Source organism: Pseudopipra pipra, chromosome 19, assembly GCF_036250125.1.
Source record: "Pseudopipra pipra isolate bDixPip1 chromosome 19, bDixPip1.hap1, whole genome shotgun sequence".
Taxonomy (NCBI): domain Eukaryota; kingdom Metazoa; phylum Chordata; class Aves; order Passeriformes; family Pipridae; genus Pseudopipra; species Pseudopipra pipra.
In genome coordinates, this window is record NC_087567.1 from 2,455,711 (window position 1) to 2,476,899 (window position 21,189).

A 21,189-nucleotide genomic window follows, 5' to 3' on the forward strand; every position below is an offset into this window, starting at 1 on the left:
AGTGCTGGTGCCCAGCCCGGGATCCTGCGGGCACCGACTGTTCCTTCTGCTTCCACAGGCAGAGCGGGGTGACTTCAGGCATTACATCATCCCCTTGCTGCACACCCTGATGTACACCCTGATCAAGGTAACCTACTGTGGGCCTTGCTGGGGCAAGAGCCAGGGAAATCAGAAGCCACAGGAGGGGCCACTTGAAGTCACTCAGGACCTGTGCTGGAATAGCCCTGCCCAGCAAAGCCCTGGGACTGCCATGGGTGGACTCAGTTGGGTATTTCCCAGGGTGCTGTTTGGTGGCTGAGACTCTGTCACCTGTGACACGCACAGGAGTGACAGGTCCTTCCAGCTGACCTACTTGGCTGGAGGTGTTTAGGTGCCTGGTGGTGCAGGAAGCCACAACCTGGTAAAAAAAGCACCCACATCCTTCAGTGGTTACTGCTGGAGGTTTCCAAACATTCTGCTTCATTTTGCATTTAAATCCACATAGAATTTGGTGTAGTTCTGGGGTCTGTGGGGAGAGCAGCATTAGGGATCCCTGCCCGTGGCATCTCCTTATCTCTCTCCAGGCTCCCTGCATCTCTGAGGAGCTCTGTGGCAGAGTCTACGACTTCTGCAAGAAGCTGCTGACCCTGCCCAAGCCTTTCTGCACCATTGGGCTGGACTATGCCACCAGGCTGAAGGTGGAGAGGACAGCACCAGGTATGATGGTGCCCTGCTCTGTCCCTGCATGGCACCAGGCAAGGCTGGGCCCTCGAGGCAACAGGACTGGGGTGTCATGGAGAAAATCAACTCTACCTCAGCCAAAACCAGCTCATGGGGGCTCTGGGGGATTTCCATGCCTGAGCTGGCCTTTGCCCAGTGCAGTGAGCCATGGCAGGGAGATGGCCAAATGCTTGGGGGTCCTGGGCATGCATTTGGGTGGGAGGGTTCCCCTCTCCAGACCTCAGGCTGCTGAGCCTCAGTTACTAGCAGAAAACTTTGGGGTCATCCTGCCATCAGTGCAGGCACACCAGAGTCCAGGCCAGCCCATCTAAGGCTAGCTATATATATAAAAATATAGATAGATAAATAGATATAAATATACATATATAGGTATAGATATAGATATAGATATAGATACACACCCTCTGCATTAGGAGGAGTGGCTGAAGTCACTTGGTGTGTTCAGCTGGAGAAGAGGAGACTGAGGGGAGACCTCAGTGCAGTTCCACCTTCCTGGGCAGGGGCAGAGGAGGGGCAGGGACTGAGCTCTGCTCTGGGGGGACCAGGGACAGCAGCCAGGGAAGGGCTGGAGCTGTGTCAGGGCAGGCTCAGGTTGGATCTCAGCCAAAGGTTCTTCCCCCAGAGGCTGGTTGGGCACTGCCCAGGCTCCCCAGGGCAGTGGGCACAGCCCCAAGGCTGCCAGAGCTCCAGGAGGGTTTGGCTGATCCTCTGGGGCACAGGGGGTGACTCTTGGGGATGGGCCTGTGCAGGGCCAGGGGTTGGACTGGATGATCCTTGTGGGTCCCTTCCAACTCAGCATTTTCTATGATTCTATATGGGAAACAGGTTGTTTCTGCTCCCAGTCTGGGCATCTCAATGTGTTTTGTGGAGGTCTCCTTTTTGCAAAGTGAATTTTCTGTCTGAGACTGAGTTGCAGCTGCCCAGCATGGGCTGTCCCTCCAGTGCCTGTGCATCAGGTTGTAGACACTAGTGTTAGTAGTGACTGCAGAGAACTGTCCCTTCCAAAACGCAAGCTAAGGGACAACTTTGTTTCCCTTTTTCTCCACATTGCTTTTTAAAGTTCTTCTTTTTACAGTTTTCTTTAATAGGAGTCTTTAAAAGTAATCCTTTAGAACAGTGCAGGGTGGAGACACCCTGTGAGGGGGAGGTAGAACACGAGAAACATGGTGGGAAATTAAAAAATGCCATTTTAGGTATTCTCAGCTCACCCCCATCACCCTTCCCCAGCACTGCTTTGTCTGGAGCTCCAAGGTCCACCTTTATCTCACCTGATTTCTGGTAAAGGAATGATTCAGCGGGGAGAGATGGGGATCTCCAGTGGGGCTTCCCTCAAAGCACCACAAGGTTCCCAAGATGATTGTACCTGAGCAGTGCCAGATGGGTGTATCTCCCTCTCCCCAGAGCTGGGTGAGGGTAAAATACATCTCTCCTGATTCAGAAGCCCGTTGTGCTCTTCATATCCCCTCAGACACTCTCCCCCCGTGTGGCCCTGGGGAGGGAGGCCAGGAGCAGGGCTCTTCCTCCTGCTTCCTCCCGAGCTCATAATCCACTAAACAAAGGAAGGGAAACACAGGAAATCATCCCTGAATAGAAGGGGTTTTCTTTTTATGTAGCATGACCTATCTTTGCCTTTGAGTATTTTTAACTCTGGACCTGATTCTTGGCTCCTTTACATCATCTCCCCAGCAATGGGACTTGGCAGAGCCACCACCAGCCTCAATAACTGGGAGTAGCACTGAGCTGCTCCAAGGAGTTGTGTTATTTCTCGTGCTCTGACTCCCACGTGTTTTTCTCCCTGCACTTGCCAGGTACCTTGTACCAAAGAATGGTCATTTCTGAACAAAGCCTCAAAAGCGACCCGTACCCTTACCAGGAAAAGTGAGTAGTGCCTCCTTGAATGTGTTGATACTTTTATTTTGCAGTCTCTTAGTGAAATCTGTCCTTTTCCAGTGCTCTAAATTAATCTTGGATGGAACAGACAATCTGGACCTCAACCCCGTGGCAGTACGTGGTCTTGGGGGACACAATTTGGTGGCATCCAGCACCTTGTTAAAATGAGCTTTGCTTTGGGAGGAGCATATTCCTCTTGTGTGTTCCAATTTACTTCTGTGGTCCTGGGAGGCAGAGAGCTTTCCTTGGTGGGGAGACAGGGTGGAGAAGGGGAATATCAACAGCAACACTTTTTCTCTACATGGAATAAGGGAAATGTGAGCTGCTCAGTCTATAACTCCTTTGGGAGGGGCAGAGGAGGGGCAGGGACTGAGCTCTGCTCTGGGGGGACCAGGGACAGCAGCCAGGGAATGGCTGGAGCTGTGTCAGGGCAGGCTCAGGTTGGATCTCAGGCAAAGGTTCTTCCCCCAGAGGCTGGTTGGGCACTGCCCAGGCTCCCCAGGGCAGTGGGCACAGCCCCAAGGCTGCCAGAGCTCCAGGAGGGTTTGGCTGATCCTCTGGGGCACAGGGGGTGACTCCTGGGGATGGGCCTGTGCAGGGCCAGGAGTTGGACTTGATGATCCCCGTATGTCCCTTCCAACTCAGCATATCCTGGGATTCTGTGATGTCAGTAACAGGGAATACTCTTCTCTTTTCTCCACCCTCCTGCCCCACCCAGGATTTTCATCTTTGCTGACCCCGAGCTGCTCTCTGAAGCCATCTGCAACGCTCTGCTCACCGACACAGAGGCAGCTCAGGTGTCCCAGAGCCCCCGGGCGTGCATGTGCTGCGTGATCACCCACGCCATGCAGGCGGCCCTGGGCGAGGGCTGCGACCTCGGCGCCCTGAGGGGCAGACTCCAGGTAACAGCAGCACCCCTGCAGCACCCCCCATGGCTTTCCAATCGTCCTGCTCTTGTTGGGACACCTTGAAGAAGAAAAAGGTGTTTTGTCAAGTGGAGAGATCACCCCCACCCAGCCCCTCACTGCTGGTCTCCATCCCTGGCAGCCCCAGAGTTACTGGCAGAGCTGGTGTAAAACTAAAACAGTCTTCAAATATAAAACAGGTTTTATAAATAGCCAGAGGTTTTGAATCTTGAGTTTGAGTTGTCAGTTTTGCCCAGCAGAGCAGGGCTCTGCCACTGAAACACAGCTCCCCTGTGAGCCCCTGGGCATTGCAGAAACATCTCAGTGGAACAGTTTCAGTGAGTTTTCTCCTTGAAGGAGCTGTGGGGCCACAGGAACACAGATGCCTGGTTCAGAAAGGCACCTTTGGAGGGGCTCTCAGCAATTTCCACTCCAAGGACGCCTTTGTGTGCCTGCTGTCCCCATTTCCTCAGAGTCATTTGAAGTGCCAGCACTGCTGCTGACTCCCCAGGGGACACAGTGTCCATCAGCTGCAAACCTGCCAGAAAAAAGCTTTAAGCAGACAGCACAGCCAGCCTTCCCTGGGGACAGGAGGACCTTTGTGTCCTCTGCTATGAAACAGTTTTTGCAGGACTCATTTGCCCTCTTTCTGCCCCCTCCCATCGCTCTGCCCCCTCTTTTCACACCTCTGGGTGTTAACAGCTGCTTCCCACGGCAGGATATGCCCACGAGCGAGGTGGAGCACTGGTTCCAGCAGGTGGTGGTGGCAGTGGAGTGTGCAGGAAGTGAGGGGAGCACAGCCCGTGGCCAGCACACAGCCAGGCTGGAGGAGATCTACCGGGCCCTCCTCAGCTCCTCACAAGCAGGTGAGCTCCAGCCAGCCATTCCCAGTGGGACAGAGGAGCAGCAGGCAGGCCCTTGCCTCTCTGCTGTGTCTCTGCCACGTCCTCTCACAGGTGCCCACTCCCACCTTCCCTCTGCCTCTGCTTTAGCAGCAGGACTGGGATCAGGTCCCTGCAGTGACCCGATGGCCAGGATGGAAAACTGGCAGTGGAAGGCAGATTTGTCACCTGAGGAAAGGGACTGTGGCAATCTCTGCTCCTGCTTCAGCTGTCTCTGTTGTTTGCAAAGGGTGTCAGAGATGGCAGCTGGGGGAGATTGGACAGGCTCTGAGGAGCATCTTGCTGGTGCAAGGAACATCCTGCCATGTCCTGGACAGGGGGGGACACTGTTCACCCTTTCCTGAAATGTGATGTACAAAGTTTTCCAGAGAAGCTGTGGCTGCCCCATCCCTGGAAGTGTTCAAGGCCAGGTTGGATGGGGCTTGGAGCAACCTGGGCTAGTGGAAGGTGTCCCTGCCCATGACAGGGGGTGGGACTGGATGGTCTTTAAGGTCCCTTCCAACCCAAACCACCTATGACATGGTGGACTGTGGCACTGCCATCTCCTCCCATCCCTGGCAGTGCTCTTTTCCAGCCTGGTGCCACTGTGGCTCCACAGATTATAAAAAAGGTCTCCAGTCATTACAGCTCCTCACACAAATCTGGGATAGGCCAGAGGGAAATGGAGGTCATGGTTCCTCTCCTGGTTACTCCTTGAATCCCAATCCCTTCCCCCAAAAATAGCTGGAGACTGTCACAGTGCAAGATATGAGGAAGAGCAGCCAGTGGTGCAGGGACAGGAGTGGGACCATCTCCACCTCTTGGAGGCAGTGAGCTACTAAAGTTTGTCACTGCTTTTCCCAGAGCCATAGTGGGTTAAAAAGAGATGGTGATGGTGGGACCAGAGGTCTCCCTTGTGAAGAATGTTTGATTTATTCTGCAACCCCTCTGCTCTCTGCAAAGCAAGGTCCTTCACTTGCCCGGGTTTCAGCCTCCCCATTTTCATTCCTCCCTTCCACTCAGGGTGTAGGCATCTTCTTACAGCTGATTTGTGAGAGCAGAGGCCCTGCGATTACAGCCTCACATTGGCCAGAAGCAACCAGGGTGGGAGAGGCCCAGGGACTCAGCAGAGGGTCTCTCAGCCAGCGCCTGGTGCTCAGCACTGGGGGGATTCATAAACCTGTGTGGGGAAAATGCTCCTGTGTGTTACAAGCAACCTTGTTTCCCCCAGGCAATGCTCCCCTGGGAGGGCTGCAGGACACACCTCTGCCCAACCCCACCATCAGCTTTCACCTCTGGACAGAAGACAACCAGCTCTGTGAGTGCCCCAGGGGGGCTGTGGGGAACTGGGGTGGTGCCTGAGGGTGGGGATCCTGTGCAAAACTTGTCATTTAGCCCTGACTCCTGAGCAGTGAGTCTTGTAACCATCACCCAAGGGCCAAGCTCGTGGAGTTTTGTGCTGAATGCAGCAGCCTTCCTTCTTGTGGGCTGCTGGTCGCAGATCAGGGGATTAGGGGTGCAATGGGCTGAAGGAGTGAGGAGAGGAACAGGCTGCAGCAGGATGTGTCCAGAGTACCTGATTTTGTTGTGGCTGCCCCATCCCTGGAAATGTTCAGGGCCAGGTTGGATGGAGCTCTGAGCAACCTGGTCTAGTGGAAGGTGTCCCTGCCTATGGCAGGGCATTGGAATGAGATGATCTTCAAGGTCCCTTCCAACCCAAACGATTCTGTGAGCCTGTAATTCTATGATTTGAGTGATACTGAGCTCTCTTCACAGTGCAATGTGAAATGGGACTGAAAGACAGACTCCCCTTGGGCCCACTGGTGGAGATATTTGCTTTACAGATTGCCTGAGAAGAGGGAAGCCGAGGCAGGCAAGGGCTCAGCCTGGAGTCGGTTGGATTTCCCTCCTCAAGCCCTCTCTGCCCACAGGGAAGGAATTGGTGCTGTTCATCCGCCCGCTGTCACAGAGCTGCGAGCCCGACTGCCTCGGCCAGGACCTGGACACCTTCGAGATCCAGGACATCGTCTCAGACTGTGAATGCTGTGAGCAGACCCGCTTCTCTGTCCTCTCCACCGACAGCGGGATTGAACGAGACCTGCCCGTGGCCGTGGAGGAGCCCTTGGCCCCGTGCGGAGCCGAAACGGAGCAATCCCGGCTGCACAGGAGGGGCGGCATTAAAAAAAAGCCGTCACCGCTGGAGAGCGTGGCCTTCCTGCAGGCTGGCTGCTGCAGTCCCGGGGTGAAGCCCCCAGTGAAGCTGCAGAAGAGATCAGGAGTCCCCCAGGATGCTGCAGCCCCTGTCCAGAAGCTGCACACTGCCCGCATCGTGCTGCTGGGGGACGACCGGATCCTGGGGCGCCTGGCCCAGGCCTACCACTCTCTGAGGTGACTGGTGGCCGCAGCCTCCTGGGCTCTGGGGGCTTGGGGAAGGGCAGGACAGAGTGAGGGCTGTGCTCCTCAGCCTTTGGAAGCAGCCAGGATGGCTGGGGATGGGGTTGGGCTCCAGCGTTACCTGGAACAGGATGGGACTCCAGTGTCTGGCACTCCCCAGACTTCACCGGCTGCATGGCAGCGTTTGGCTCTGTTGGCCCAAACGATGCACTCAGCGAGTTCTTCTCTCTGTCCATGGAGTGGGTTAATAAAGAATAATTGAGGCAAGATGTTTTCCTATGGGAAAGGGAAAAATTCTAAAGAAAAGCTGTTTTCCAGCTGGCTCTTCCCAGCTGGTTCACCTGGGCCAGGAGAGCAGCATGGGGTGGGTCTAGACTGTGGTGCAGGCAGCAGCCTGGGGGTCAGAGCTGGGTGCAGAGGGACCACCAGCCCAAGAAAAAAATTCTGTCTCTGGTTCCCCATCATCTCCCCGTGCTCAGTTTGGGAACCCAGGGCCAACTGCCATCCTGTCACACAGAGCAAAGGGAGGCACACGAGGAGGGCACATGCTCCTGCTGCTGAGCAGCTGCAATCTCCTGGCACTGCCCAGCCTTGGCCACGAACCATGTTCTTCCCTCTTCCCCTTGGGACACCACTGTTTCTTTTTCCATTTCAAGGAAACGGGAAACACGGCGGGTTTTCCTGACTCCCAGGCTGAACCTGCAGTTCTACTACATCCCGGTGGTGGCAGGGCAGCCAAACCCCTCGGCTGTTGTGGTGAGTCTGAGCACGGCAGCTCCGGGTGCTGCTGCCAGCAAGTGATGACGGTGTTTTTGGAGGGAGAGCAGGGGGGATACAGGAATTCCCATCCGTTCATGCCCTGTTCCTAGAACAAGGAGAGTGGGAGCCAAGTCAGGGTGGTTGGGCAGGCTGTTTTTGGGAACCCATCAGCTCCACGGAGCTTCAGGTTGCTCCAGCCTCCCTGATGGGTGGCAACTCATTCAGTCCTGCTTCTATGACCCTATAGGAGGACTGACGAGGTTTAGCAAAGGACTTGTGCTTTTCCCACCTCCTAAATGCTTAGGGGAAGCAGTTGCTGCTCACTGAGGGCTTTGCCTCCTTGGTCAACAGCCCCAGTTCTAGATCTGTAAGTCACTACCTTGCAGTTTATCTTGGACATGTCTCTTCCCTTCTCACAGCCTCAAGACAGTGACAAATAAACACTTGCACTTCTCATAATATGTTAAGCTGGCCCAGAGCTGGCTGTGAACCCTGACAAACATGCTCTTATAAAAATGATTATTTCTTCTTTTCATTGTTCACTTAGTTTTTGCCCTAGAGCACCCCCTAAGTGAGTTTGCCATCTTCTCTGGACCAAGCAGGGAAGGGCACAGCTCCCTCTGGCTTCTCTGTGGCTCCTGGTATATCCTCTGAGCTGTGTTTCTCCCACAGGACCACCCTTCCAGTGGCCACGAGGAGCTCTGTGAGGTGGCCGGGTACCTGGGCAGAGCCGACCCGTGGTACGAGAGCAACATCAACACCCTGTGCCACGTGATTCCCAAGCTGGCCACCATGGTACGAGGAGACCCTTCCCACCTCCCCAGCCTGGCCCATTTCCCAAAGACACCTGAGGATGAGTTTGTGCCCCTGCAGGGCTCCTCTGTGCCCCAGACAGAGCTTTTCTCCTGCAAACCCTCCCCTGGGCTCGGCAGCTGGAAGGTGGCTGTGGCTGACACTGCCCCAGCCCACAAGGCCCGTTTGCTGTGGTGGGGTTTTTTGGCCAAGGGACAGGAAATGGCAGATTTCAAGAAAGAAAAGGTAGATGAGGTGTTTGCTGAAATACCCCTGGCTCTCATTTCCTGGCAGTTTGAGCCATCATTGACAGCCTACAAAAAAAAGGCTGTTGGGTGGGCACAGCCTTGGCTTCTCCCATTTGGTTTGACCAGTGAGGGCAGAGCCAGAGCTCATCACTCACTGTTTGTCTGGGAAGGTGGGAGGGTTTGTGGCAGGGTTTCTGAGAAGTGACTGTGGACTGAGCCATGATGTGATTTGCCCCCCTGCCCAGCCTCCCTCGCCGAGCAAACAGCTCGTGACCGATCTGTTCATCACAGACGTCATCGCTTACTACGTCCGCATGGGCCTGCAGCCCGTCTGCTTCCAGGTCTATGCTGTGAAGGTGGGTGTCACATCTCCTGAGCCTTCACGTGGCCCTGCATGGGCTTGTGGAGCTGTGCAGAGTCAGCAGGGCCTGGGGACTTCCAGCAGATCTGAGCCTGGATCCCTGTGCCCCCCAGCCTGTCCCTTCCTTGCCAGGCTCCCAGATTCAGTGACTGTGTAGCACAGCTCAGCTGGAGTCAGTGATCCTGGAAAGGCTATTTCAGGATCACACAGGTCAGAAAAGTGAGCCTTGAAGGGACACAGATTACCTGCTCTGCTGGATTTGGGGTTGCTCAGGAGCCCTGGTACCTCCTGCTGCTTGTTCTGTAAGCAAACAGGACTTTTCTGAGCAGTTTTGCCAAAACCTTTCTGTACCTCACAGGGGCTTTGCAGGGTTTCCTGAAACACCATTTTATTTATTTCCTCTCAGCTTTTCTCTGAAAAGGTGTCAGAGTGAGACCTGGCACCTGATATGCCAGATCTGAGAGCCAAGATAAACTGTCTTCGGGCACATAACATCAGTCCCCTGCTCTGCTCCTCTGGCAGTTCCCCCCTTCAAAGCTTAGGCTGGCACTGATGCACAGATCTCCTTTTAATCTACTTGTAGCCACTGTGGCAACAGCACAGGAGCAGCCTTTGGATGAGCAAATTGGCACATGCAAAGAGCTGGAAGAGCTTTGGTAATTCCTGGTGTAGCATCACCAGGACTTGAACTAATAACATGTATCCTGTAAAGACTTGGAGCACCTGGTCCTCAGCTTGTGTGGCTGGGGATTTTGATTTTTTGGTGAATTTTTACTCCACTCATTTCTCCTCCCAAGACAAAAGCCAACAGCAACTGAGAGAGTGGGTGATTCAAGCAGGGGAAGAGGAACTGATTCCAGATGTGGTTTTCAGATAGACACACCTAAACTAATCTCTTGCCATACAGGGTGTGATATTGCTTCATCTGGAAACACTTGACCCTGTTTTGCCTTTTTGGTTAAGAGCACACTGTTCCCCTTTGGCTGCTGAAAGCTTCCTAGCAGTGCGACTCAAGTCCCACAGGAGCTGGATGTAGGGCTAGGAGAGGTTCTCCAGGACCTTCTCCTCACATTTCGCTCAGTACAAGACCACGAAAAGAAAATAATTCATAGGGCTGGAGTGACCTGATGATTTAAGTGTATCAGATAGATACACTGTACCTTGAAGCTCAGCCAACATCTCAGTCAGACCTGGGAAGCTGCTCCCTGTGAGCGGGAGGGTGGATGGCTGGGAGCTGACTCATCATGAGTGCACAGTGACATCCAGTGGCAGGGGACACTGCCCGTGGCTCTGCTGACCAGGACCAAGGTCTGCCATGCTCCTGGGCTTCAGGAAGCAGAGCCAAAGCAGTTCTCCCCATCCCATAGGTGCCCTGGCTGCCATGGTGAGGCCACAGGTGACCGAGGAGACGTTCTTAAGAGATTTTCCTCTCTTTCAGATTTTCTTCAACGACCCGGCACAGGAGCCGGCTGAGGACGTGTTCCTCACCGAGCTGTGCACCCAGGGGCAGGACAGCATCTCCCACAGAGGTGTGTGTGTCCCACCAAGCCGAGCCCTGCAGCAGGGGCTGCCACCCTGGGCAGGGGTCCTGCCATTCCCAGACCCCACTCACCCCGTCCCTCTGCCCACAGCAGCCAAAGCCATGTTATGGGACAAGCAGGAGGCTTCCCTAAACACCTCCATCTCCCTCTCAGGCACATGAAACCAGGCTAAATGAGAGACCTTGTGGTCACTTGGCTCCTGGTCTCAACCAGCTTTTGTAGACTGCGCCTTGGTTGGCTCCAGGACCCTGTGGAGTTGGATCAGCACCCTAGTTTTGTTGAGGAAATAAGCTGGGCTTTACAGCCATCCCCTTTGCCAGGTGTTCTCCCTGTTAGAAATCCAGCTTCCTCGAGGTGCCAGTTATGGAACAAGAGTGCTTGAAGGCTGGGCCATTACAGAAGGCACATCCAGCCCCTCCATCAGTGCACTGTGGTGTCCAATCCAATGGATGTTTACCACTGAGGCTGGGCACAGACCCTCGAGTGAGTCCATCTCACTGGAGGTGCTGAGTACACAGAGCCTCAGCCCCCATAGGCAAGGAGAGAAAGCCTGATGTGCCAGACCACTCTGTGATGGAGGGGGTGGCTCATCCCATGGGAGGACTCCCCTCTGCTCACCACAGACGGGTGGCACGAGTGAAACCTCAATCCCACTTGGTTCCCTTCTTGCAGAGTTAAGCATGACCAAGAAGAAAACAACCCTGGATGGCCCTGGCATAGATCTCACAGTAACATACAGAAAGGTAAGCAGAGCTCTCAGCAGCCCAAAATGTCTCTGCTCACAGGGATACCCAGCATGGCACAGATCTCCTAAAAGGAGGACTCTGGCCCTCCTTCTTTCCTCTGGAATTGCTCTTCAGGAGAGGACAGAGAGGTTGTGGTGAGCTTTAAAAGCCTGGTAGCTAACCCTGTGTTTGTGAAAACCTGCCCCAGACCTCTCCATGTCCAACCTCCCTGCCAGGAGGAACTAACAGAGCTTTGCCTGCAGGTCGTGGTGAGTGACCGGGAGAAGGAGCTGGACATGTCCCTGCGCTCCACAGGTCTGCTGATGAAAGCCATCCCTTCTCAGGAGGCTGAAGGTGGGTTCTTCCTGCTTGGAACCACGTGAGGAGGGTTTGCTGAGTTTTCAAGTGCTCAACAGAGTAAATCTGAGCACAGTCCTTAGTGCCAGTTGTGCTTGGGCTGTGGGGTTGAATCGGTGACGGGCATATATTGGTGTCACCACAGTCTGGTGGTGTGTTTTCTCATGAATGATGTGTCTGAGGCTCAGACATGATCTAAGCTTGGCAGCATCTTCCTTTTGCTCCAGCCTTCCTCTTTCACCTTGCCCTGTGAGCTTCCCACCCTGAGCATGATCCTACATGAATCCCTAGCCCATGGAGCTTGCCAGAGCCTTCCTTTTCTGCTGTCCTATGTATCCCACAGGCAGTGCACCCAAGTGTGGGGTATGGCACCAGCCCTACTGCAAGCTGAGCTGAGATCCTGCCATGGCCTGAGATTAACATGCTGCTTCTGTTGCAGACCTGATGTGTCTGAACGTGACCATCACTGAAATCATCAGGACCAGCAACTTGTCAGGACGGTCGTTCTCAGTGAGTACCTGTGGGGTCCTCACGGCCCTGGAGGGCTTGGTCACTGCCTGGAAATCCCTTGCAACAGCAGTGAAAGGGGAAACACTCTGTGGGGAGGAGAAGGCTTTGGGACCATCGTGCTTAGAGGGTGTTTTGTAGTTATGTTCCATGGAAAAGTCCATGCCAAAGCCCCTGCTGGTCAATGCAACGTGGAATCCTGTCACAGGAGACCCTGAATGACTGAGCTGTGTCCACAGGACAAAGCAGAGAAATAAAGCTTAGCCCCAGTCCTCGTGGCTCCACTTGGGTGCAGGAGAGGGTCTGTAGTTTGGCTACCAACTCCATTTACTCCACACCTTCAGCTGCAGACCCTGCATGTTATTCCCCACAGAAATCCCAAAAAATAATTTAACAAAGCACAGACATGAAGCAGGAAGTTCAGTTAATCTATTTATCAGCTCAGAAAGGTGGAGATGTAAGAGAAGGGACTGAAATCTTGGGCTTCTGTCCTTTTTGTTTTGCATGAGAGTTCAGGTAGACTCCAGAGACCACACTGCCTCACGGGAACTGTCCCTGCAGTTTGGGTGGCATTAAGTGTTGGTGTCCCTTGGTCATTCAGGCCCTGGAGTCTCCAGTCTCTCAGTTGGTGTTTTTAAGTAGCCAGCACAGTTTTGCTTATTTTCACCTGGCCTTTGGGAACAGCAAGGTGCTGCAACCCACACTGCCCACAAAGATACCCCACAGCCGTGGAGAACAGGCCATGCCCCACACCAGACATCCCAAACCTTGTAGCCTGTGCAAGCATTGCCAGTTTGGAAAGCCAGCCCTTACAAAACTTGACCAGGTTGTGATTACAGGAAAAGGCTTTGCCTTGTGTCACAAGGTTAAAAAATAAAAAAGAGGCGAATGTCCTCATCTGTCCCTTTCACACCCAGCAGTCACACACACCACCCACCACCAGGCAGCCAAGGGAGGGGAGGGACACACTCACTGGGCTCCTCCTCCTCTCTCCACCCAGGCTGTGGCAAACAGGTTGAAAACACGAAATATCACAATCAGGAGCACAGAGCAGAGACCCTTCACGGTGCATCTGGACAAGGACAGCAGAAGAACCTACAGGAACGTGATCAGGTGAGAGTGCCACGTGTGCCAGGCTCTGCCCATCTCCCTGGAAGGGCTGTTTCCCAGGGAGTCCCAGTCCTCATCCTCATGCAGGACAAAAGACCTTCTCCAGGGAATGCAGGACAGAGGGGTGCTTTGTGGTTTTGGGTGGTGGTGTGAGAAACAAAATGTTTTTTCATTGTACATAAGGTGCTGTCATTAAGACAGTAGAAGAATAGGTACTTCCAGGGGCAAACAGATCCTGGATCTCCTGAATTATCTCCTGAGGCTGATGCTCTCTCCACTGACTGTACCTCTCACCAGGGAGTCTCAAGGGGTAGAGAATCCAGCCCTGTGAAAGTAGCAGGGATTAATGTGCCTGTAGAAGTGACATATGATGTGTTGGAAACAAGCAGGTAGTTGAAGGTCTGTGGGCCTCATGTAACACTCATAAACTGCATTCCTGAGAATCAGGCTGGGCCAGGCAATGGACACTGGTGGTGTGGTCAAACTGACACACATCAGCTCATCTTTCCAGCCAAACACAGTTGCAAAAAAGCATAAAAGCAGCTGCACATTTCAGTGTGACCATCCTCCCTCAGCAGTCAGTGCAGAGACCTGGTGTTTGGTCTGAGACGAGGCTCTGGCCCTCAAGGGCAGATCTGTACATGCAGCAAATGTGTTCTTGTGCTCTTGCAGCCTGGAAGTGTCTCCTTGCCTAGAGCCCAGCTACTGCTTGCAGAAGACAAGGACCATGAAATTCAGCCTTCATGAAACAGAAGATGTGGGGCTTGTGAAATACATGCCCAAGTCTCTGCTCCTGCCTATCAACACATTTGCAGGCGTCACACAGTGAAGAAAACAGGAGAGAGCTGGTGTGGGAGATGTGACATTGGGTCATCACAGAGGACATGGAAAAAGAAAACACACTAAAAGGCACCAATGGTGATTTTACAATGGTAATGGTGTGAAAAGCTGCGAGAGCAGGGGTGACAGAGAGATAGGGCTCGGGGTGACAGCCATGCCCTGCTGGGTGACAGTGTGACCACAAATAACAGCCCCCTGCCAAGGGGCAGTCTTGCTGCAGAACTGAGTTTTAACCTTTTGCACAAGTCAGGGGAAACCTCTGAGCTTCTTCATTTCAGGAAGATTGGGTGGAAAACCTGGCTGTGGTGGTGGTGCTCGCTGTGCTGTGCATCCCAGGGCAGTTGCTGGCAGTAATATTTATGGTGGTGATGTCTCACAGCCCAGCTTGGGATCAGGGCCTGACTGCTGGGTTCTGCACAGCAAACTCTTCATTCTGGCACAGGGTGATGTATTTGGGCAAACCAGCAATTACTCCCCTGCCTGATTTAGGAAAGCCTGGCCACAGTGTGTGTTCAATGAGGCTTCTCTGGAAGTCAGTGGAAAACTTGCTATTGTTTCAAAGGGCCACATGGGATAACAATGAATGGTGTGAAACAGGGACATGGAAATCTGGTGCAATATTTGACAGTGAGGAACAGGTCAAGAACTGCTTGTGCTGCCCAGGAAGTGCTGTGGGATATGCTTGGCTCTGCTCGAAGCAGAGACCTTCACTGAGCAGATATGGAGGCTGCACAGCAGCTCTTGGACATCTGAGCTGCACCTTGGAGTCCACTTGGGATTTCTCTGTGGTTTCACTGTACACCCTTTCTGCATCTTGTCTGGAACCTCACAAGTGCTGAGTGCATTCCTCCAGTTGTACATCCTGGGAACAACCTCCTACAGTCCCAGCAGGACTGGACCTCTCCCATGAGGTCAACCAGCAATGTCTCAGTGTCCCAGCCTGCCTTGCAGTCCTGGTTTGGTCTGTGCCTGCTGCGTTGTGCAGAGGAGTGCTCCTGGGATTGATGGATGGGCAGGATGCCTGAAAGACTTCTTTGTTCCTTTTTCCTGCTGCTCCCATGGTGTAGAAACCCTCCCCTGGTTTGCAGCTGGGCCAGGCTGAGCAGTGACAGCACAGCTCCTGCTTCCACCAGGACTTGTGGAGTGAGTCAGAGTGACCAGGAGTCAGAGTGACCCAGTGTTCAGGATGATCCTGGAGGAGGACCTTGTCTTCATTCCAGTTTCTGGCTGAGTGAAATAATGGATGAAATACCATGTGTTGTTATTGACTTTCTGAATGTGATCTGTGGTTTCTGGAGTCCAGGGAGTCCCCCATAAATTCACACTGGAGGAGTTTCAGGGCATTCCTTCTATGACACTATCATTTCTTTGTTCTCTTGGCTCCCAAAAACTCGTTACCTGGGCTACCTTCACTCAGGGGTGCTTGCTTGGATCACCAGCCCAAAGAAAGTGTTTTTTAGCTTTGTAGGTGTACATAACAGCTCTCCCCAGTCATCTCTGGCTGACACTGCTGGGGAATCCCTGGAGCCAGCTCTGTGCTCCAGGGTAATGCCAACCAGCTGCAGTGACACTGGCAAATCCTTATTTAGCCCCAGGAAATGGGACAAATCCCCCCCTCTGGCCTGTCTGTGCCAGGTCTGCCCAGCCCTGGGGAGCTGCACCTCTGGAAAGTCACTTCTGCTTAACCACCCACACCTGGAACAAGGAGCCCACCTCCAGATATCCCAGTCTGGGGGACTGGAGAGGAGTTTCCCTTCAGCAGAACTGCTCTCAGCTTGTGGGTTGTCTTGGCTGGTTAGGTCTCATGGAAATCTTACCTCTATTTCTTACCACATGCATCAGGGTTTAGGGGTTCAACCTCCCTGGTCCCTCTCTGTGCCAGCAAGCACAGGGCAGCTGTGTTCCCTCTCCTGTCGCCTGGCACAGCAGGCATTGCCCCTTCCTGTTCCCAAGCTAAAGGTTGATTTGCTCTCACTTTGAGTGTGTCATGCCACCCAAAACAATTGCTGAAACACACTCCTGGGGGCTCAGCAGCTCCAGAGCTCTCAGCAGGTGACAGGTTATTTAGCAGTGTAAAAAGCCACCAGGTCCCAAGAAATATTTAATCCTGAACCTGCACAGTTGGAAGATCATACTGGGCAGCAGCAGCATGACCATTTCCAAAGGAAGATACCTTGGAATGCTGGCAGATGTAGCCCCTTGCTTCTGGCAGAGCCAAGCACAGTCCTCAAGCCTTAATGTCCCCCACAGGAGTGACAAGGCTGCAAGGTCTCAGCCACAGCATCTGGTCCTTCAATACTGTTTTTCACCTCATAAATCAAAAATTGTTGAGGCTCACCTGTGCCAGACTTAGGCAGGAAACATTCTGGTCCTGAAGGAAGCTGAAAGTAGACAGGAGGCTCACAGACAAGTTAGGAACAGCCTGCTTGCACCAACTGTTCTCCTGTGTGAGCTGGGATAATATGGGGTTTAAGGAGTGACCAGTGGCTCTGCACACATCTTTGGGGCTTCACTGGGGGGGTGGTACACCCCAGCACACAAGGGAAATGCTTAAAAAGCCACGAGACTGTGAGCTGGGTTGGAGTGTGGTCTGTGGCATCCAGAGTTTACTCTGTACAGTTGTAAATGATGTAGATGGAGTATAAATTATTTGTATATATATGAATGATCTGTATCAGAAGGTGCAATCCTTTTAATGCCAGTTAAAAGAAATTAGGTGAAAAAAACCAGCAGAAGCTATTCATTTGTTTGTGGTTTTATGTTTCCCTGTGCCTGGGGTGGGTGGGGAATGAGCTGGCAGGACCAGAAAGTCACCAGTGTCCTTTGGCCCTCTTGACCAGTGTCTCTTCCCCACCTTGGGGCTCCAGGTTGTGTTACACAGAGAGAGACTTCATGGCCAAAGAGGTCATTTGTGAAGGGATGGGAAAAAATGGCTGAATTGCAGAAATTTGGAAGCAGTGCTCTGTGGCTTTATAACCCCCATGTTGGCTGCCCCTTGACCCCCCTCTGTGCTGAAACACTCTGTCTCCACAGCCTGCTCCCCTCACAGTCTGTCACTTCAAAGCAACCCATTCCCTTAGTTGGGCTTGTCACCTGAGGGTGGGAAAGGGGTGAACCACTGGAAATGGGTGAATGAATGAATGATCCTGACTTTCTGCAAGGATCCCCTAAATCCCACTAACCCTACTGACCACAGGAACTGCTCATCAGTTGAGCAGAAACAGCTCACAAACTTGTGCTAATGAATTAGCCCAGTTGTGAGAATAATTTCATAGGCTGTTTCATTTACTCCTGGAAACTGCAGGCAGCAAATGCAGATCCCAGAGCAGCCATAGCACAGGGACAGTGTTCAGGTGTACCCTCTACCCAAAAATTGCTGGCTTTGGAGCAACTTCATCTTCTGCACCAGGTCAAAAGCCTGGAGGAACATGGCAGGTGGATCTCAAGGGATGAGGGTGGACACGGTTGCCTGGAGACTGGGAGAGGACAGAAATCTGAGTGCAGGGTGCATTCATAAACAGCAGAGCCTGGAGCAGGGCTTGCAGACAAACCCTGCTGGCACAGCTGTGTGAGGGGTTTTACCTGGCAGGATTCCTCACCTCATTGGAGCCTTCCAGCCCTTCAAAGTCCCTGCTAAATACCTTTATTTACATTGTTATCATAGAATGGTTTGGGTTGGAAAGGACCTTAAATATCATCTTGTTCCAACTCCCCCTACCAGGGGCAGGGACACCTTCCACCAGCCCAGGTTGCTCCAAGCCCCATCCAACCTGGCCTTGGACACTTCCAGGGACGGGGCAGCCACAGCTTCTCTGGGCAACCTGTGCCAGGGCCTCCCCACCCTCACAGGGAAGAATCTCTTCCCAATATCCCATCTAACCCTGCTCTCTGTGAGTTTGAAGCCATTCCCCTTTGTCCTGTCATTCCAGGCTCTTATAAATAATCTCTCTCCATCTTTCCTGTTGGCTCCTTCAGGTCCTGGAAGGCCACAATTAGGTCACCCAAAACCCTTCTCTTCTCCAGGCTGAATAATCCCAATTTTCTCAGACTTTCCTCATAGCAGAGCTGCTCCAGCCCTCTGATCATCTCGGTGGTCTTTCCATCTGCTGCTGATGCCAAACTGGCTTGGCCAGAGTCCATGTGTGTCCCTGTGTGGTGTTTTGCTGTGTCACCCCACAGTCCCAGCTGTGTCATGCCAAGCCTGGCTCCCAGGATAAGTCAGTGCCAACTCCTCCTCCTGCACAAACCCAGCCCAGCCCAGGCAGCAAACAGCACCTTGGCACTTGCAGGGAGTTCAGGTGATCCCCAGCCAGCTGCTTGGGAGCTCTGCATTCTGGACAACCTCCTTCTCCCATGACCTCTCCTGAAACAGTGCCTTGGACAACCTGAAAACACCCAAAGCCGTAAATATTAAACACTTTGTGAAAAATTTAATATGAATCACCAGTTTTCCAGGGGGCTCTACTGGAATTAGAGAGGCAGAATGAAGTCAGTGGTAAGAAATCCTAGTATAGATCAGTTTTACATACAATGAAAATTCATCTCCCACCAGCTCCACGTGAAAAGCTACGGACTGGTGGAGGGGGAGGACAACGTTAAACATTAATCCATCATTAATGGGGGATCAATGAGTCTGTAATACAACCTCCCCAGCAGCACCACTGCAAGATGCCAGGAATAAATCAGCTCTAACAGCAGTGTTCCCAGGCCCATCCATATTTCATATCCCGTCAGGGTGAGTTCAGTAGCTCCCTGCTCAGGCAGCTCTTCCCTCCCCTTGCCTGAACTCACTGAGCCCTCCATGGCCACCCAAAACTCAGGTGATCCTGGGCCTTTGAAGCTCCCTTGGGAACACTCCAGAGAAGCTGAAAGCCAGGAGTGATGCAAAAAGGGTTTTGTGCTTGCTGCGGGATTAGGATGTAAATTTGCTTTCTATTTTGGTCTGCATTCAGGTTCTCATTTTCAGGCTGTAATGTCTTTGTCATTCTCCTCTGTATCTTATGGTTACTCCAACATGTCTTTGAAGGACCATAAATTTAAGATCCCAGATGTTCAATCCTCAACTCCCTCAAGCTTTGTTTATTGAAGCTAACCAGAGCTAGTCCAGAAAACTCAAAGCTTTGGTGGTTTAAAGATCACAGAATCAACCAGGTTGGAAAAGACCTCTGAGATCATCCAGTCCAGCCCATGACCCAACCCCACCTTGTCACCCAGACCATGGCACTGATGCCACATCCAGGCTCTTCTCAAACACCTCCAGGGACGGGGACTGCACCCCCTCCCTGGGCAGCCCATTCCAAGGGCTGATCCCTCTCTCTGGGAAGAACTTCTTCCCAATGTCCAACCTAAACCTGCCCTGGTGCAGCTCCAGGCTGTGCCCTCTTGTCCTACTGCTGGTTCCTGGGAGCAGAGCCCGACCCCCCCCGGCTCCCCCTGTCGCTGAAAGTGTCGGAACGGCCAAAGCGACACGAAAAAAGGTTCCAGCAAAGTTTATTCCAAGAAAAAAGCAGGGACAGCCGGGGCTGCTGCGCAGCCCCTTAAGTACAGTTTTTGAACACACGTAATGCACACGGATAGGACAGTTCAAACTTTCACACCAGAATTCTTACAGCTAATAGGTGCATTTTCTAAACTCTACTTTCTCACAACAACTTTGCTCTTTCTCAAAACAGCCCAGTTCTTTCCCACAACAGTCCTGAGCACCTGCTCTTATTTTTCTCTCATGTTGATGTTCTTCCCAACTACTCTCATTCAAAACAGGTCCTTGTTCTCATGAGACAGTGTTCTCTGTTCCCACAGGACAGCTTCTTCAGGATGCATCAGTATGTTGTCAGGATCAGGGCCTCCATTTTCAGTCCTCTCTTTCAGTCCATCTCAGGGGCATACTTTGATCTGGTCAACATCTATTGCTTCGTCAGTATGTGCCAAGGTGCTGACAGACCCACTGTCACCCGTGACAATTCCCCCTTTTTTGTATTTGTGCAACAAAGATGGCCTTAACAGTCTGCTGCAGGGCCCTTTGCAACAGGCTGATCAAACAGGGCATCATTAATAGCACAACTACAATAATTACCAAAATCAGCAATCCTGTTTTTATGATGGATAACAGCCAACCAGACAAACCCCATTTACCAAACAACTTATTTAACCAATCCCATCCATCATCAATTTGTAATTTGCGGACACCTTCTTTCAAAAGCTGAATGTTTCTGTGTATGGATTCACTATAGTCCAACAAATTCATGCAACACATTCCTTCAAAATCTTGACACTCCTGTAAAGTATTTTTAAGTCTACACACATATATATCTACACAGTTTCTCTCTCTCACACCATCTCTCTTCAGTCATTCATTGGTGGCCACCTCAGTCACACTTCACTCACGCATAGCTGGAATTTCTATTATACTTTTACATTTTAATTACACACTTTACATTTTAAGTAGTTATTGGCTGTGTACTTCTCAGTGTGTCATCTTTGGCAGTCACGTCCAACAACTGTACCTGGCTTGAAAAGGAGTACATACAAGGAATATAAGGCCTAACAAGTTTAAATGAGATCTACTCCAATTTAGCATCTGTTTATGCACCTGCATGGTCTCTTTCCCCCCCTTTTTGTATTTTAAAACGTTCATTTGATGTGTAAAATGTTTTCTTGACAACAATTTGTCCTATAAGTGAGTTAGGAATCTCTGCATAATTTTCTTAGCTCTGGAAAACCAGCAAATTACATCACTTGTCCTTACAGTTTTTTAAAACTTCCTAAATTGTGGAGAATTAAACCAATGTCTGAGTTACATGAGTAATGTGTGATTGGCAGCAACACATGATTTCTGGCTATAGTCGGTACCTAGAAAAATGAATAAATAAATCACTATTACAGTCTGCTAATACAGCTTGAAATTCAGGCTCTTCTGTGAGAAGTCAGTCCAAGTTGTCTCTGATGTCTGGGACGTAATTGACTCTCAGCTCTTGTTCATCTGCTTCTTTTAGTTGTTCTTCACCTTTAATAAAAAACTCACAAATTTGTTATTAATAGTTCAGTCAGTTTTAAGTGGGTATCATGGGTAATTTTGCAGTTTTTCTTTGAAGCTGAAGGCCTAGTGATGATTCTTTGCAGTATAATTCTGTAGGAGATAGGTTATATGGCTTGGTTTTAT

General features: G+C 51.9%; 1 protein-coding gene across 6 annotated transcripts in view; it reads left to right on the forward strand.

Moving 5' to 3' along the window:
* The window catches only part of PIK3R6 (phosphoinositide-3-kinase regulatory subunit 6), a 40,889-nt gene extending 24,120 nt beyond the window's left edge, over nucleotides 1-16,769 (forward strand). For 5 of the 6 annotated variants that reach the window (XM_064675645.1, XM_064675646.1, XM_064675650.1 and 2 more), the window contains 16 exons: nucleotides 59-127; nucleotides 564-696; nucleotides 2,529-2,598; nucleotides 3,329-3,512; nucleotides 4,234-4,381; nucleotides 5,628-5,714; nucleotides 6,328-6,784; nucleotides 7,447-7,546; nucleotides 8,222-8,344; nucleotides 8,835-8,945; nucleotides 10,389-10,479; nucleotides 11,164-11,234; nucleotides 11,480-11,570; nucleotides 12,013-12,083; nucleotides 13,081-13,193; nucleotides 13,863-16,769. In XM_064675645.1, the coding sequence (XP_064531715.1) occupies nucleotides 59-127; nucleotides 564-696; nucleotides 2,529-2,598; nucleotides 3,329-3,512; nucleotides 4,234-4,381; nucleotides 5,628-5,714; nucleotides 6,328-6,784; nucleotides 7,447-7,546; nucleotides 8,222-8,344; nucleotides 8,835-8,945; nucleotides 10,389-10,479; nucleotides 11,164-11,234; nucleotides 11,480-11,570; nucleotides 12,013-12,083; nucleotides 13,081-13,193; nucleotides 13,863-14,019 (2,076 nt within the window). In that variant the 3' untranslated portion in view covers nucleotides 14,020-16,769. The remainder of the gene's footprint in view (nucleotides 1-58; nucleotides 128-563; nucleotides 697-2,528; nucleotides 2,599-3,328; nucleotides 3,513-4,233; nucleotides 4,382-5,627; nucleotides 5,715-6,327; nucleotides 6,785-7,446; nucleotides 7,547-8,221; nucleotides 8,345-8,834; nucleotides 8,946-10,388; nucleotides 10,480-11,163; nucleotides 11,235-11,479; nucleotides 11,571-12,012; nucleotides 12,084-13,080; nucleotides 13,194-13,862) is intronic. The other variant, XM_064675651.1, reaches the window with a different exon arrangement.
* The last annotated feature ends 4,420 nt before the right edge of the window (nucleotides 16,770-21,189 follow it).